Source organism: Syngnathus acus, chromosome 22 (genome assembly GCF_901709675.1).
Source record: "Syngnathus acus chromosome 22, fSynAcu1.2, whole genome shotgun sequence".
Taxonomy (NCBI): domain Eukaryota; kingdom Metazoa; phylum Chordata; class Actinopteri; order Syngnathiformes; family Syngnathidae; genus Syngnathus; species Syngnathus acus.
In genome coordinates this window covers 8,788,643-8,803,683 of record NC_051106.1, presented here as the reverse complement: position 1 = coordinate 8,803,683, position 15,041 = coordinate 8,788,643, and the positions used below count along the sequence as shown (strand labels likewise).

The window sequence follows — 15,041 nt, the reverse complement described above, 5'->3', positions numbered from 1 at the left end:
GACTTTGACGTGCACGACGCGATGAAAGACGTTACTGTTGCCATCACGATTGTACTGAATGGACACAATGTCGGCTTGCAGTGACGGTTGCCGTGGCGACGTGCAGTTCGCCATGAAAATAACGCGCAAACCAAAGTGCAGCTCGGCTTCTGGCTAAAAAATGTCAAATATGCAATTACTTCAATTTCATCATTTGGATTGGATAATGAATTCAAATCAACTTTGAAATATAATAACGTACGTTTACGTATGGTTTTATGACACATGGAAACTTTTGTTTACTCTGAGCCCGTGTGAAGCGAAGCGTGAACTTAAAACCAAGGTACACGTGTGCGCACATGTGCGCGCGCATCGCTATGACAACACGACAAGCGGCGAGGAATACTGACCCTGGATGCATTGCAGCGAGCCGTCCTCCGCCCGGATGGTGAACGTCTCCCCCGGGTTCACCTGCACCAGGATAACCTGTGTCCAAACACAAACAAGTTCAGATGAGCAGCAAGAAATCACGTCTATTGACAAGCGGCGGTGACATAACGCGGCCGTTGAAAGCGCGGCGGCGGCGGCGCGCCCCACGTCCCCGCCTCACCGTCATATTGTCGGCGTGCGGATGGTTGAGTGTGCACACGTGGCTGTACACATGAAACAGGTGACCCTCCATTGCATGCTACAGGTGTGCCGCCGTTGAAAAAATAATCCCGCCTCGGGAGTCGGCGTGCTCGCCCATCGCCGAGCCGCTCCTCTTCCTCACAATCGCACGCTTCCTGCCCCGCCGGCTGCTATTGCAGCGGCGGCCGCTGTTGTTGCTATGGGAACCACAGTCGACTACGGGGTGACCCACGTTTGCCGAGGGCTGAGAAAACCCCTCCGCCAGACCGAGTGGGCGGAGGCCGAGCGTGGACTGATGGAGCTACTTCACGGCGTTTATGTCATTGTGTGAATCCTCGGAGCATTCGCACAGGAACATATTCCCATTTTCCTCCTGCCTGTTATTTCCACACGCAGTTACTTAATTCATCCGACTCACATCATTCCAGGGTATTATTCTATTATTATTAATTCACCTTTTTTTTTTTTTTTTTTTTTTAAATGTTCCCAGTGAAAAATATACAAAAATTCCCATATTCTACATTTACTATATTCCGTTTTAAAATGTTTTCCGACTCCTCATATGACAGACTCAACACACACGCACACAAATGTGCATAATGATTGGTCTCCATCTCTGGTTGCACACTAAGTTTAGGCTGCAGGGATTTGGAGTCACAAAAAAAAAAAAAAGAGCGCTCTAACTGCTAGCATGCCGCGGCCAAAAACTCCCCCGCCAAGCAGGGAGAGGAGGTAGGTCCACACCGGGACGACGTGGCTCGCTGCACGCACTCCAGACAAAGTCAAGAAAAAGATTTTGGTGGACCTCAACGTCACACAAGTGCTTTGTAATGAAACTAAAAATAGACATTTTAAAACTGAATGAACATGTCAGTGAAAAGGATGTGACTCAGCTTGAAAAGACTTTGCTGAGTGTGCTTTTGTTTTTCCGATTTTAGTGTGACACAATCGTGGAAATGTGACCATTTTGAAAGAAACGTTTTAATTGTTACCTTCAGGGAAAGCGTGCACGTTTGTGTGTGTGTGTGTGTGTATAGTCTTGTCTTTCTAGGTTAGTGTGGCCTAATCCTTGAGGAGCACCACCCTTTCTTTAGACCGTGTTTTTGTGTGTGTGTGTGTGTGTGTGCATGTTGCAACCCGAGGCAGCGGCGTGTCCGACAATATGACAATGAGTGCACCGGCACAATGAGGGTGAGGGCCAACGTGTGTTTACCTGCTGCGCTGCATCACCGTTAACCATGTGCGGCATGAGCGGGACCTCCCCGTTCAGGAGAGGCGGCGGAGCCAAGTCCAGTGGAATCTGGTCTGTCATCATCATTGTGACGTACATTCATGGAGAAATTCACTCAACTGCCCTACCTGGGAAAGTACAGACAAACATATGAGTCAGGCACACATGCATGGACAGGAAGTAATATTGGATGTATTTCCTCTGACATCACGCGCACGTGTCGTAGATTTTGGATTTTCTCATTTGAAACAAACTAATCTGGCATTAAGAGCGTCAGGTATTCAAATTTTGAACTGGATATTTGAACACAAACGGTGGTGCAACACACACAGACAGACAATTTCACAAATTGTTTATTTATAATTATGAAAAAAAAAAATTAATACTGTTCATCCACGCATTTTGCACCGACAAGGTCTTCAAAGTAGATCGCACAGCTGCAGCTCGCACTGTTGACCCCTAAACACACACGCGCGCACATACATTGGTCTGCACGCACATGCCAACATCACCCTTGCCATGTTGGCTCCACCTCAACACTTTTAATCACAAGTTGCGCTCCAACCGCAAAGTCTTTTTCTCCAGCTCGGCCTGGCCATCCAGCCTCCAAAACACACACACATTTATGCAGCTTCCAGGACACATCGTAGACAGATGGTAACTCCACTCGCCACGCCGCCAGGAAAAAGAAGAGCAAGACGAAGGAGAGACAAAGAGGAGAAAGAAGTTTCGGACCACCTTTAAAGTCGGCTTACACGTTTCCACTACTGCAGCAAAGTTATTTGACGAACACACACACTGCTTGCATTTTGAATATTCTCAAGCAAAACTGCACGTAGATGCGTAAGGAGCTTTGATTGGCACTTCTAAGAGCATTTACAGCAAATACGAAAAAGGTTAAGTCCGACTTAGCCTGAAAATGAATAGGGGAGCTTTTGTCTGGTTACTTGCTCTAATCTCATTTTGTTGTGTCTGCCACCATTAAGTGGCCTTCCAGGAGGCGTGCTGATGACTTCTCCACCCAGCGCAAATGATGCGGCTGATAAACGGAAGCGCCGGTGAAGTCGACTGGGCTCGCTTCACAGCAAGAAGCAGTTTGGCAGAATATTTCTTCAAAAAAAGAGTTTTACATTAAATGAGACGAATTTGCCATTTTTGCCCCCACTAGCTTAAAGCTAATGCACAATGCAAACTAGATCATCCTATTCCAATACTTTTGCTCTTTTATTAACTACATTGGCCTCAGCATAAATGCATAGACATGACACCTGCCTGACGTGCATTCAAGTCCCTTTAATTTCTGCTGACAATTTTTTCCTGGGTTAGCATTTAATTGCTAATTTAGCATGTATGTGTGTGCTTGTGTGTAGTAAAAAAAAAAAAGGGGGGGGGGGAGGCAGAGCTGCTAAATATGGTGGGAAACTGCCACTGACACCACTCCCATTCAAGCCCAGCTCCTTTTACAAAAGGTATTCAGTGAAGGAGGGACCCACTGTCTCTCTCACACACACACACACACACACACACACACACTCAGATTGTGCGAGTACCTTCTTAACAGAGGTGGAGTGGAGGAGACATCGAGATACAGCGAAGTGGGGTGGGGGGGGGCAAAAAAGGGTGGAAAGGAATGTTGGACTGAAGTGAACACACATGCATACGCACGTACACACACAAACACACACTTGGGCAAGACAGAGGGAGGATTTATAAAAGAGGTTTCCCACATAGGCCAGCAGCACATGTGCAGCCAGTGTGTTTGCATTGAGCAAGTGCGTGTGTGTGTGTGTGTGTGTGTGTGTGTGTGTGTGTGTGTGTGTGTGTGTTGCCATCCACCAGCCTTGTAATTGCAGTAATGATACGTCGTCGTCCACGGTGAGGAACGGGTGGAGCGGAATGCAAATGGACCCTCGCGCAACAAACAAACACACAATCACACCGTGTACCAATAAACTTCTCGGCAACTTCTCCAGGGTCCAAAGACGGACGGCCGTGACGCTTTGACAAAAACGCATCTAAAGCTTATCATTCCAAACGTTTCAGCGATGTGAGATATGACTGGAAGCCCAAACAAAAACATTCCTTCAGAAGTGAGGCCAGATTTTCAAAGGAGTGCAACACTTTTTAGTTCTTGGTACTTCACGGAACTAAAAAAAGCTTCCAATCAGGTGTGGGCGACTGCAGCTTCTTCTCTTTCTTCAACCCGTCCAATATATCTGACCACTGGGAGTGCGCCAAATCACACAGTTGTGTTTATTGTGCATTTAAAGACCACCGAACTGCAGCTTTAAATTTTACGTTTCTTTTTAAAGGATGACGAAGGCTTTTTAAGGAACCTTGTGCACCCCGGGAAAATTTCACGACTGTAATTTGGACGCTCAGCTGCGCATCTAATTTGCACTTTCATAGAAAAACTAGACAATAAAGTGACTGTGGAAAAAAAAAAAGTGAACTGCTGGTTTTTTTTTTTGCATTTGGTCGGACGGGAAGAAGGGTGGGGGTCCGTGTCACACATTCCAGCCGTGAACAAGAATTTGTCGCTCTTTGACTGCATGCTAATGTGCCCACCAGGCGGGAATTCACTTTAGCTACAAGGAAGGCACTTACACCAATGTCTCAGCATTTTGCAACAAGGTTAGATGACACCAGCATCTGGTATGATGTAAAAAAAAAAAAAAAAACAATACAGTGAAGCTTTGCTTTGCTTTAACAGAACCCAGATTTTGGATTTAACAGAGGCACAGCACAGCCAAAAGCAAAAAAAACAGCTTTCCGCAATTAGACTTTGAGGTGACCTGAGGACAGGGTGTGACTTGGAAATTAAAATAGGATGAGGGAAGTGAGTGTTAATCTTTACAAAGCGTTCCCAACATTGAATGAACTGAATGTCCACACACACACACTTGACTTTTTACTGTTCACACCAGGGGGGGGCTGAAAATTAGACAAAGGAACATTTCTGACTTAGCAGTGTGAACGTATCTTGATGATTTTACACTATTCTTGTTCCCGAAAAAAAAAAAAAGACAGCTTTGAAGGGAAGTGTGACCAGGAAGTTGCACACAAACAAACCTGTGATAATGCAAAAATAACTTCCATGGTGGAGCTAAAACTGTCAATTCAAAACCTTACCCAACAAAAAAAAATTGTACTTGGCTGATCCAGTTTGAAGCGAGTGGAACATTCCGGGACGGCCCTTGCAAAAGCTGTGCTGCAGATTAGAGGGCGTCTCAGTTGCAATTATACTTTCCCTGGATGACTCTTTGATAGAGTTTTGCTCTTAAGCTCACTCTCTCATTTGCTGCCTCTCAGGTGCCTTTTTTTAAATGCAAAGAATTGTGAAATGTGCGGCGGGCGGCGAGTTGGGACGCATCCCACTTTTTTTGGGGGGAAAAAAAAAACATGTCCTCAGCACTTCTCTGCCTCCTTTAAATAAGCAGCCATGCGTGTCGTGCTCTCATCAAGCCTGGTTTTCGAGGAACATCAACCACAACAGAAGACAAAGTGACTTTGGTGATATTTTCAAAACAGCTCATGGCTATAAATAACATTTATTATCACATAACCTTTGATCAAAAAAGATAAATAGAAAAAAATATAGATGTACATTTTAGCTAATAGTTTAATTTTTAAATGTTTTATATAGCATTTCATTATTGTTTATAATTAAAAAAAATACAATTTAACTCAGCAATTTCTGGGGCAACAGAAACAGCAAAACAAATGCAATGAAAATTACAGAAATATTGATCATGCAAATGCTCAATGCATTTTCCAACTCATATCTTTCTTTTTCAGGGAATCCAACTCAAATCTTTCTTTTCCAGGGAAATCATCATGGCCAAAAGAATCCTGTATCCCTCGCTATTGCCATGCACTTCCTGGAAAGACCCCGCCTCCCTTGCATTCCTGCTCCCTGTTAAAACACGGTGCCCTGACTCCAAACCGGCTGCCGGGAAAAAGCCTGTTGGCGGGGCCTCATCTGGCTGCTGGCAGTTCCAAAGAAGAAGAAGAAGAAGAGGCAGCGGCGGCCTCATTGGCAGGAAGAGACCACAGTTACGCAACACACACACACACACATATGGAAATGGAGACATTAAGAGCTGTTGTCCTTGGTCACATGTACAGCATTTAAAGGGCCGGATCAACTTCCAAAAGCATATTATAAATTGATGCAATACCCAAGAAATTATATCTAGTGAGTTGAGGAACTTCATTGAGACAAAAGTAGTCCTTTGCCGCCATCTCTTTGCAATCACCATGATGATGTCATCAAAAGGGGAAGAGGTCTAAGTTGGGGAACGGATAAAGGAGAAAGATGAGAAGAAGGCTAGGAGAAAAGGAAGAAGAAGGGTGGAAGATGAAGACTAGGTCAGGAGATGAGGAGGAATGTAGGTCAGTCGGTGGGCGTGGAAGAGTCCAATTTAAATCGAAACACAAGACAAAGTGACCTAACAACATTCATCCAATCGCAAGTCGAGTTTCCAGCTGTTACATCACCCAAGATACACACACACACACACACAAATGACCCCCCTGAACACACACACTCAGCTTTCCGTCACTGCTTGCGTCCATGTTTGAAAACATCATTATTGTCAAGTCGCCCATACTTTTGTGAGCGTGCGACAGGTGTTGTTGTTGTTGTTGAGGAAGTGCAGACTCTCCCACAAGCACATGACTATGACTCACTTCTCTTCTCTTCTAAATCTTCTTCACTGCTTCCAGATTTTCTTCCTTTTTTTATTGAGTACCATCCGCATTCAAATCCCAAACGCCCTCGTTGACTTCAAGCGCACTATTTGGCAAGCGTGGGCAGAAGCGAGTGCTAAACTTGACATCCCTGTGCTAGCATTGAGGGACACACACATCGTTCTCACAAAGGAATGACAAGAAAAGATGGAGAAGTTAATTGCTAAGCTAACAGCAAGCACGTTTAACACCGCACATTGGTTATATTGTCATATCTCCATTGCTCCTCAAACAAAGTCATTTGGCAAAACTGCTTCACAACAAAAAGATATTTTTATTTCCAGCTTTGAATTAGATTACCGTATTACCCGAATATAAGACGACCCCGATTGTAAGACAACCCCCTCTTTCAAACTCAAGTTTGAAAAAAAGCCTTTGTCTACTCTAGACCTTGAATGTAAGATGACCCTCCCCTTTTTAAGTTTTATTTCAATGAAAAAAAAAAAAACTCATCTTATATTCGGGCCAATACGGTACTTTTGGGAATCATCGATGCACTCGGAAGTCAAGGTAGCACATTATTACTGCTCTCGGGTCCTACTTCCAGGTTTAACCTGCCCCCGTCACGGAACCATCAAAAAACAGACCACCGCCCATTCAGGAGGTTTTTTTTGCAAGCTTGATGTGTTTTGGGGTAGCGAAGGTGGGGGCGGTCCGGTTGAGTGGCTTTGGCAGGTTCTCATTCCCGCTAAATTGTCCCACATGGGTGAGCGTGCGCAGTTTAAACAAACACGGCCACTTCCTCCTCAATCCGCGCACACACAAACGTACATGAAACAGTCACAAAGGTATGCATGCGTTGGCTCCAACACTCAACCGCACATACAGAATATAAATACACACACACACACACAATACAGTGTGTGTGTGTGTGTGTGTTTGCTGGCCGACGATGAACAATCCTCCTCCCAGCTGAGCGTTTTGAGCGCGAGGAGTGCACACTCAGCATATTTGCAACATATGATTTGGATTCGTATTTTCAGACGCCAAGCACTCACAATAAAGCTCAGTCACAGCTGACCAACTCTTGCGCTAACCCTAACCCTAACCTAATGGACAAAATAATCGATTATTAAAACGTGCAGCCCTATATTGAAGTTTTTACAAATTTGCATGATATTTTATTCCATTCTTCGGGTGTCCCTAATGCTGTGTACAGTTCTCATCTACAGTTGCAGGGAACAAAAAGTGAGTTTGTGCCTCCAGCAAACAAGCCAAGCGCCATAACTTCGGAAAGCCATTAAAAAAAAAGATTTTTCCGAACCCTCGAGACGTGCCGTCAGCACCTCAGCGGCCTCCTCGCCCGTCATTCAAAACTAACGTCACTGTTTCGATGTAACCGATACGCTCGGTTGGAGAGTGTACTGTTACTGTACTCGTAAGCCTCGCCTACAGCCAGACATGACGGTTGGACTTTTCCGTGGCGTTTATGCAGCGCGGCGAGGCGGAAACGACGGAGGCTAATGATTTCGGCGCGCCTCCATGACACGGCTCCTAATTAAGATGCCGAGTCGAGAACACACACGCGCGGCTTTATGAGCCGTGAAAAAAGCTTGTGTTGAAAAAGTCTAGTCGCAGTTACTTAAGAAACACACAAACACATAAAAAACAGTCTAAGAGTGGAAGAAGCTCATACTAGCATTTTGTATTTCTAGAAACCAGTGGTGGCACACTAACATAGAAAGACAAGAAGATCTTTACACACTTTTGTGCCCTAAAGCGGGATGCCAGACTTCTATCGAAAGAAAACACACAAACACAACCATTTTCTTGACCTGGTAAAAATGTGCCACACTAAGACAACAACATAGATATACACACAATAGCATTTTTTTTCTTCCGTCCATTGTTGCCACACTAGCTCACAAAGAAACATTGTAATATTGGTAAAGGCCACATTACCAGCAAACACAACAACACAAATATGCTTTTCTTCTAATGCCACACTATAGACACACATACGAGCAGTTTTTCTTGTGTGGACCAGGCAAAATGTTCCCACCAAAAAAAATGCCTCTTTAATAAAAAGTGATCCCAATTCAATATTGACGGACAAGAACACACACACGCACAGACAGGCTTTGAAGAAGAAAACCCTGAATGGTCCTTTACATGCCTCAGTCTATGACTAACTCCTCCTACTGCTGCTTGTGTTTATGAATGAGAGTAGCTTCATGTGTGTGTGTGTGTGTGTTTATGTATGGGGAAAAAAAACGAGTTGAAATGAATAAGCGGAACTATATTTTTAGTGACATGGACGTTGCTGTGTCGTACCTGACGCAGACACACACAAACATGCACGCACAAGCGCAGACGAACGCCTTGTACTCGCCCCTCACCCCCATTCCATCCCTTTCCTCCTCCCCCCCACAGCCGGAGGTCACAAGGTTGCATTCCTCCTCCCCAATCAGCCTCAGGATTTCACACAGTCATTCAGGGATGTGGGTGTGTATTTCCGCCAGCCTGTGTGTGTGACTTGAAGGGGGGGGTGAGGATGGGAGACAGGTATCTTACTCCATTTTCACGCTTCTGAGCGGACTTAAGCGGAACAAAATGGATTTGGAAAGAGTTTGTGCCATAAAGATGAAAATGAGGAGGCAATTTGATTGACAGCTGTCAGACTTGCTGCAGAAGAGGCTGCTGGAAACCGAACAAAATATTCCAAGAAAATACAATATCCAAATCTTGTGTGGCAACATCAGACAAGTGGAACTCGAGGAGGACCTGCTGAAGGCCAAAAGAGGCTCAAGGAGAAGACTTGGGGGGGAAAAAAATGACAGGTATGTGAGGATGGGAGGGGTGGGGGTGAACATGGGCGGGGGTGGGTTGGGGGGGCAATCCAGTATGCATGCCTGAGAGGGGGAGGCTGAAACGCAATAAAACATGTGGCTTTACATTCAATAACACCTACTTCCTCCACATGCACGCACGCGTTGCATAAACACTCATCCCGCCGCATAATCTGGAAAAATAAGCGGTTAGCAAGCGGGGGAAGATGGCGACCGGCTGCTGACGCTTCAGAGATGCAGTTTTGAAGAAGAAAAGAAAAAAAAAAGTCTGGAGGGATCAACTAGCAACATGCTAATGCAAACGTGCTAACGTCAATTTTCCATGTGCAACTTGTCGGTTAACTATTGAATATTTTGATCTTAGAATAAGTTAAAGTCATCAACAACTTTGACTAAGATGGACTTTGAGTGGCGTGATTCGATTATTCAAGGGTGTGCACAATTGTGCAACCACGCGATCTTAGTTGCTTACCTTCCTGCTTTAAAAAAGAAATCAATTTAGTTATGGGGTCAAAATGGTGGAAAATACTTTTGCCAATGATAAAAACCTGGCATTTGAAGAGGGGTGTGTAGACTTTTAATATCTGCTGTTCCAATGGGAGGGAGTGAGAGAAACGTGACATTTCCCTTTTATGGTGCATTTTTCACATTCTTTTCAAGTCATCTGCTAGCAATAATCATCACACCCTTCCTTCCCTCTGTCATTTAATTCATAAAATGTCTTTGGGGAGGTTTTATCGTCCCGCTCTCAGTCGTCGAGCGCAAATAAACTCATTCATAAGAGCTTTCATGTTCAAATACGGAGGGGGGGAGCAAGTTGAAAGGCTGCTCTTTATCTCCTCCCGAAGCGGTGGTCAACAATGTAGGAAATTATCAAGGGGGGGAGTTTGTGTGAGGGAAGGAGGGCTTGCTATCATGGACCCGAAAAGAAAGAAGGGATGAGGGGGAGGAGGGCAAACATTGCAGCTCGGTGCCAAGCAAACATGAGATGCTGGGATACTTCAACACAGCGCAAGAGGATGCTGGGAAATGGAAAGTGAAAGCACCAGCGAGGTTATCAAGAACACACACACACACCAAACTCCCGCCAGTTTGCGACATTTGGGTCAGGTTTTCCCACAATGACACCTGCAGGTTGAAAATCCTTAAGAGATTGCTACAACAGACTCTGAGGCTGAGAAAAAAATTAAAATAAAGTTCCACATACAAAACAAGTCAAAACAACGTGTTTGTTTGTGTTGTGCAAATTAAAATATTATCGGTTGGCATCTTTGGTAACAAGAGAAACCAAGCTAAATTGATTTGGAACGCTGGCATTTGCTTTTTCCGTTAGCAAAGGCGGTGAAATCAATTACAACTACAAATTGGTGCCCAGATTTTATTTTAAGGCCTTATCGATCAGCCCCGAGTTACCCCCGTCATTAAAAGTTCAATTACTGCCAAACCGGTGCATGAAACATGATGGCGGCCAAAGATAATGGTGGAGGGGGCGAGGGACTGCACACACACCCCAACACACACCACGCAGGGAAGCTTTGTCTTGCCCGAGTAACCTGAGAGCCGCTACATCTTCCTTTTCTGACAACACACAAGCAAGCAACACAAAAGCGCTGCTCGCCTTTGGGCGATGCGCTGCGAGCCTCGACCCCTCCCTGACCCCGTTTTTTACCTGCACGACACCTAGCGAACGCTAAATCCGCGACGCTAACGTTTATTTAAAGTTAGTAAAGAGTCTTATTTTGTAGGGGGACAAAAAGACAATGAATTAATTGATAGTTCATTTTCCCTCAAATGTCCCTTCAGGGATTCCATAGTTTTGGAACATTTCTCTGAATTTACAATTTCATTCTAGATTCCACATTTATTTGAAGAAATACATTCTCACAATGTTGTGAGAACTCCTAATTCTCAAAAGATTAAAATTGAAAGAAACACATCTGTTTACAATATTTGACAGAAACGGGCCGTTTGTATACATAGGAACAAGTCGCGGCTCTTTGAAGTCTAGCTCTAAAAAAAATTGGGGGGGTGTAAAAACAAAAGTGCTGGGGTTCTATTTCTGCAATGCGATGAGTGGCCAAAGCTTCCCGAGGGCACGGCGACCCTGGCGTCTTCTATCAGCCCCGACGTTATGTTTTGATGAGGGGGAATCAAGGTTGGCATTCATGTGCGACTCAATAGACGTCAGTTAGCGGCCGCTAGCAGCTTAAACAAACACGCGGCGCGCAGACTTTTCCAGACCTCCCCGCGAGGGCCGCATAACATATGCGTTGTGTGCGCGTGGAGCACAGTCGGCTTACGTACGTTATAGAGCGGGTTTGTGTCGAGTTCTCCGCGGGAAATGTCTGCGCGTGTGCGCCGGAGGGGAAAGAGCACAAGTTCACATGTTGCATTGTGCAAAACAGAAGGACGTTAACGCTGCAGTCTTTGAAAACTGATTATGGCCTCTACAAGGTTTTATTAAGATAGTTTGTTTTGTTCAGCCCGTCACTAGGTTGCTAGCAATGATAGAAAAGACAAATAATTTGGATGGTAAAAATTTTTAGGTGACCTTGTATGGCAATTATGATGACAAAATGCTATTAGCGACATAGCATAACGGTACACAACCATTGTACCTATGTGAAGATGCATTAAGGTTGTTGCTTTTCAGATCCAAATAAGTTACAGAATTTTGAGAAAGCGCCACCATGCTATTGTTAGTGTAGCCTTAGAAACTCCAAACAACCACAAAGTGAAATGTTTGTCTACTTGTTGAATATGTGAAGAATGTGAGTTGTTGGTTTTTGTCAAATTGCTGGACAACAAAAAAATGTCAAAGATTTTTGTCTTGTTATATAAATCGATGTTAAGCTTGCCACTCAGAAGCAGCGAGGTCGCTTGTACCTGGGAGACAAATCTGCAACGGTTATGGAACTCAGGTCATTCACTTATATAAAGTGTTATTCAACCCGCTGACCTATGCACACGGAAGAAAAAGGCCACCGAAATATGACTCCACCGTGAACAACAGCTTCTGTGCTCTTACGGGCAACAAAAAAAAAAAAAGGGGGAGATTATTATTATTCAAACACCGCGTACATCCGACAGCTGTACGCATTCCCAGCTTTGCCGCAAACCAAAACGAGAGGACGGAAAAAATCTCACTCATTAAGATCCGAGCATTCCTGCCCCGGCATCTTCTGGACCGTTCCAGACGCTTTGTTTACATTCTGATTGCGCACAAACGCAAAGGCCGCTGAGGCTTAACATTAGGAAAACACGAGGAGGCGGGAGGGGGATTATTTACATCACTATAACAGCGGCGCGAAAGCTTGCAGAAAGTCAAATGGAATAGCCCCGGGCACACAAACGCCTTCGTCAAACGGGGCCAAGTTTACTGCGGTGACATTAATTACACTTAAGTTTGAGTACACGTGTAGCAAAGGTGCGTCGAAATGTCATCGTAGAGACGCATGGCATCACAGTTGTTCCTAATATTTCGACCGTCGACATCTAAAAAGTAGCTTTCGTATGTAATCTCCTGGAAAGTTGCTCAAACATTTTAGTGATTTTATTTTTCCGCCCCATACCACTAGTGGGAGCTAGCGTACCACTTTGAGAATCACATACGGTGCCGAAGTATTACATAAGGTTGTCAATTAAAGCCGTATCCTGAGCCAAAGCATAATTTGACGCCATAAAATCAAAAGTTTGCTGCTCACCCTCAATCCTCATCAATTCACTGGTGTGACAAAGACAAAAAAACACAAGCTAGGATTAGCTTGTCCTAATTCGACAACAAAAAGCAGACCACCATAACTTTATACCAAGCAGACATCATTTTGTCAACCATTTGAGAAACAAACACAAACAACTATTTTCTGTCCAAAAATAATCACACAGGGAGAAAAACTCTCACCTTATTACATTATCATCACTCCCCGTCCCCCCATTTTACTCCTTAGCAAAGTAAAAGGTCTAAAAAAACGGCCACATCAGCTTTGCACTTAAGGAATGTCAAGTGACGTCATGTATTTGGGATCAGATTTCTCCTTCTCTTCTTCTTTTTCTGCACTGACAAAAATGTGCGTGTGCGTGTCATTTCTTTTCTCCAACGTGCCCCCTGGATCCAGAGTCCACTATTAAGCAAGAGGGAAAAGGGGGGGTGTCGGCTGGGGGGGGTCATCGATAGATAAGACAAATTCCAAACTTTTGGGAATACGATCAAACCGCACGTGTGCATGCGTGCGTTGTATTCCACTTTTTGGGGATTGTTTTTTTAGAAGCATGAAAATGACAAATAAAAATAAGAAAAATGTGGCTCGATCGTTTGGAAGATGTGTTGGTGCACAAACAGACACGTAGTCGTTTCTGAGAGGTGGAGGCAAAAAAAAAAGAGAGAGAGCGAGAGGGGAGGCTGACTGGCTGGCTGGAAGGAATGCTAGGATCTGCTGGAGTGGAGACTTTTTTTTTTCTTTCCTTCCCTAAACGCCTCATTGTGCAGGGAGAGGGGGGAAAAAAGCACAAAATGACCCAAAAGCAACAAAGTCTCCATAATATCACTAGGAAATATCAGAGATAAAAAGGGGGTTGTGTTACTAATTTGTGAGCGATCAAAGAGTATTTTACGTAAAGCTGCGAGACATTTTTGCCTGGTTTGAGTGTCTTAAAAAAAGCCATTTGTTGCAAAAACGAGCTAATCGCCTCGTCAGCATCTTCGACGCAGATTGTTGACTTTTGAATGCAAAGCAAAGCAAAACAGAGATTTAGCAGTCGAAGCTGAAGTTTGCTGCTCACTCTCCATCCAAACCAAAGTCAGCAAAACGACACTTTGACGGTGGGAAAAGTTGCAAAACTCCACTTTGACGCACTTTTTCCGAAAGCGCGTAAACGCAGCCAAAAGTGACTTTTTTTCCGCTCTCCTTTTTGGACGCTGCTTGGCCAAGTGGCTCAGACTGCCGGCGTCAGCGCTACCAACATACACACACATACACACACACACTCTCACACGCACGCACTTTATAAAAGTTTCCCTCTCCAACATGGCCTCCTTTGTTGAGAAAGAGTTGAAACTCACCTCGCTGCGAATGAAACAACGTGGAGAGCGGACGGCGACGTTGGCTGCTTTTCTCGTTTCGTCGTGGTGATGGTGGCGATGTGTGCGTGTGTGTGTTTTTTTTTTATTCCCAGGCTCCGGAGCTCGCCTGCCTGCCTGCTCGCCTGTCTGCTGGCGCGGCGCGACGCGGACTAGTGCGAGTAAGGCTCCGCCATGTCAATCAAACGGGCCACGCACATGGAAGGCCAGAGCCCGCCCCTACCGTAATGACACACACTAAAAGCGCAACGCAAATCTCTAAATAGGCTTACTAAAAGTTTCTGAGGAAAACAAAAACCGGACTTTGCATCAGCAGTATGAAATGTTGTTTTTGTGTTTTCGTTTTTTTCATCGACTTTTCTCCTTGTCAAAATAAAAGTCAGCTTTTGGGGGATTTTTGGAGGGGGAGAACATTTTTGGCTTGGATGAAGGATAAGCAAGACTTTCAAATCTGCTGAAGATGAACTACCCGTCCGCTCAAAGGCCGCCCATGTCTACCGACATTTTCCATCGCTGCTTCTCACACACTCAAACAGCAGATAAATGGAAGCAGATGAGTCTGGGAAGGGCCTCAAAAGCATCA

At 44.7% G+C, this 15,041-nt stretch overlaps 1 protein-coding gene across 1 annotated transcript in view; it reads right to left on the bottom strand.

The window, feature by feature from the left end:
* The window catches only part of fndc3ba (fibronectin type III domain containing 3Ba), a 39,820-nt gene extending 25,196 nt beyond the window's left edge, over positions 1-14,624 (bottom strand). Inside the window, exons 1-3 of the mRNA XM_037241143.1 lie at positions 14,441-14,624; positions 1,823-1,968; positions 390-465 (exon numbers count right to left, since the gene is read on the bottom strand). Of these exons, the coding sequence (XP_037097038.1) occupies positions 390-465; positions 1,823-1,939 (193 nt within the window). The 5' untranslated portion in view covers positions 1,940-1,968; positions 14,441-14,624. The remainder of the gene's footprint in view (positions 1-389; positions 466-1,822; positions 1,969-14,440) is intronic.
* Positions 14,625-15,041: the final 417 nt, after the last annotated feature.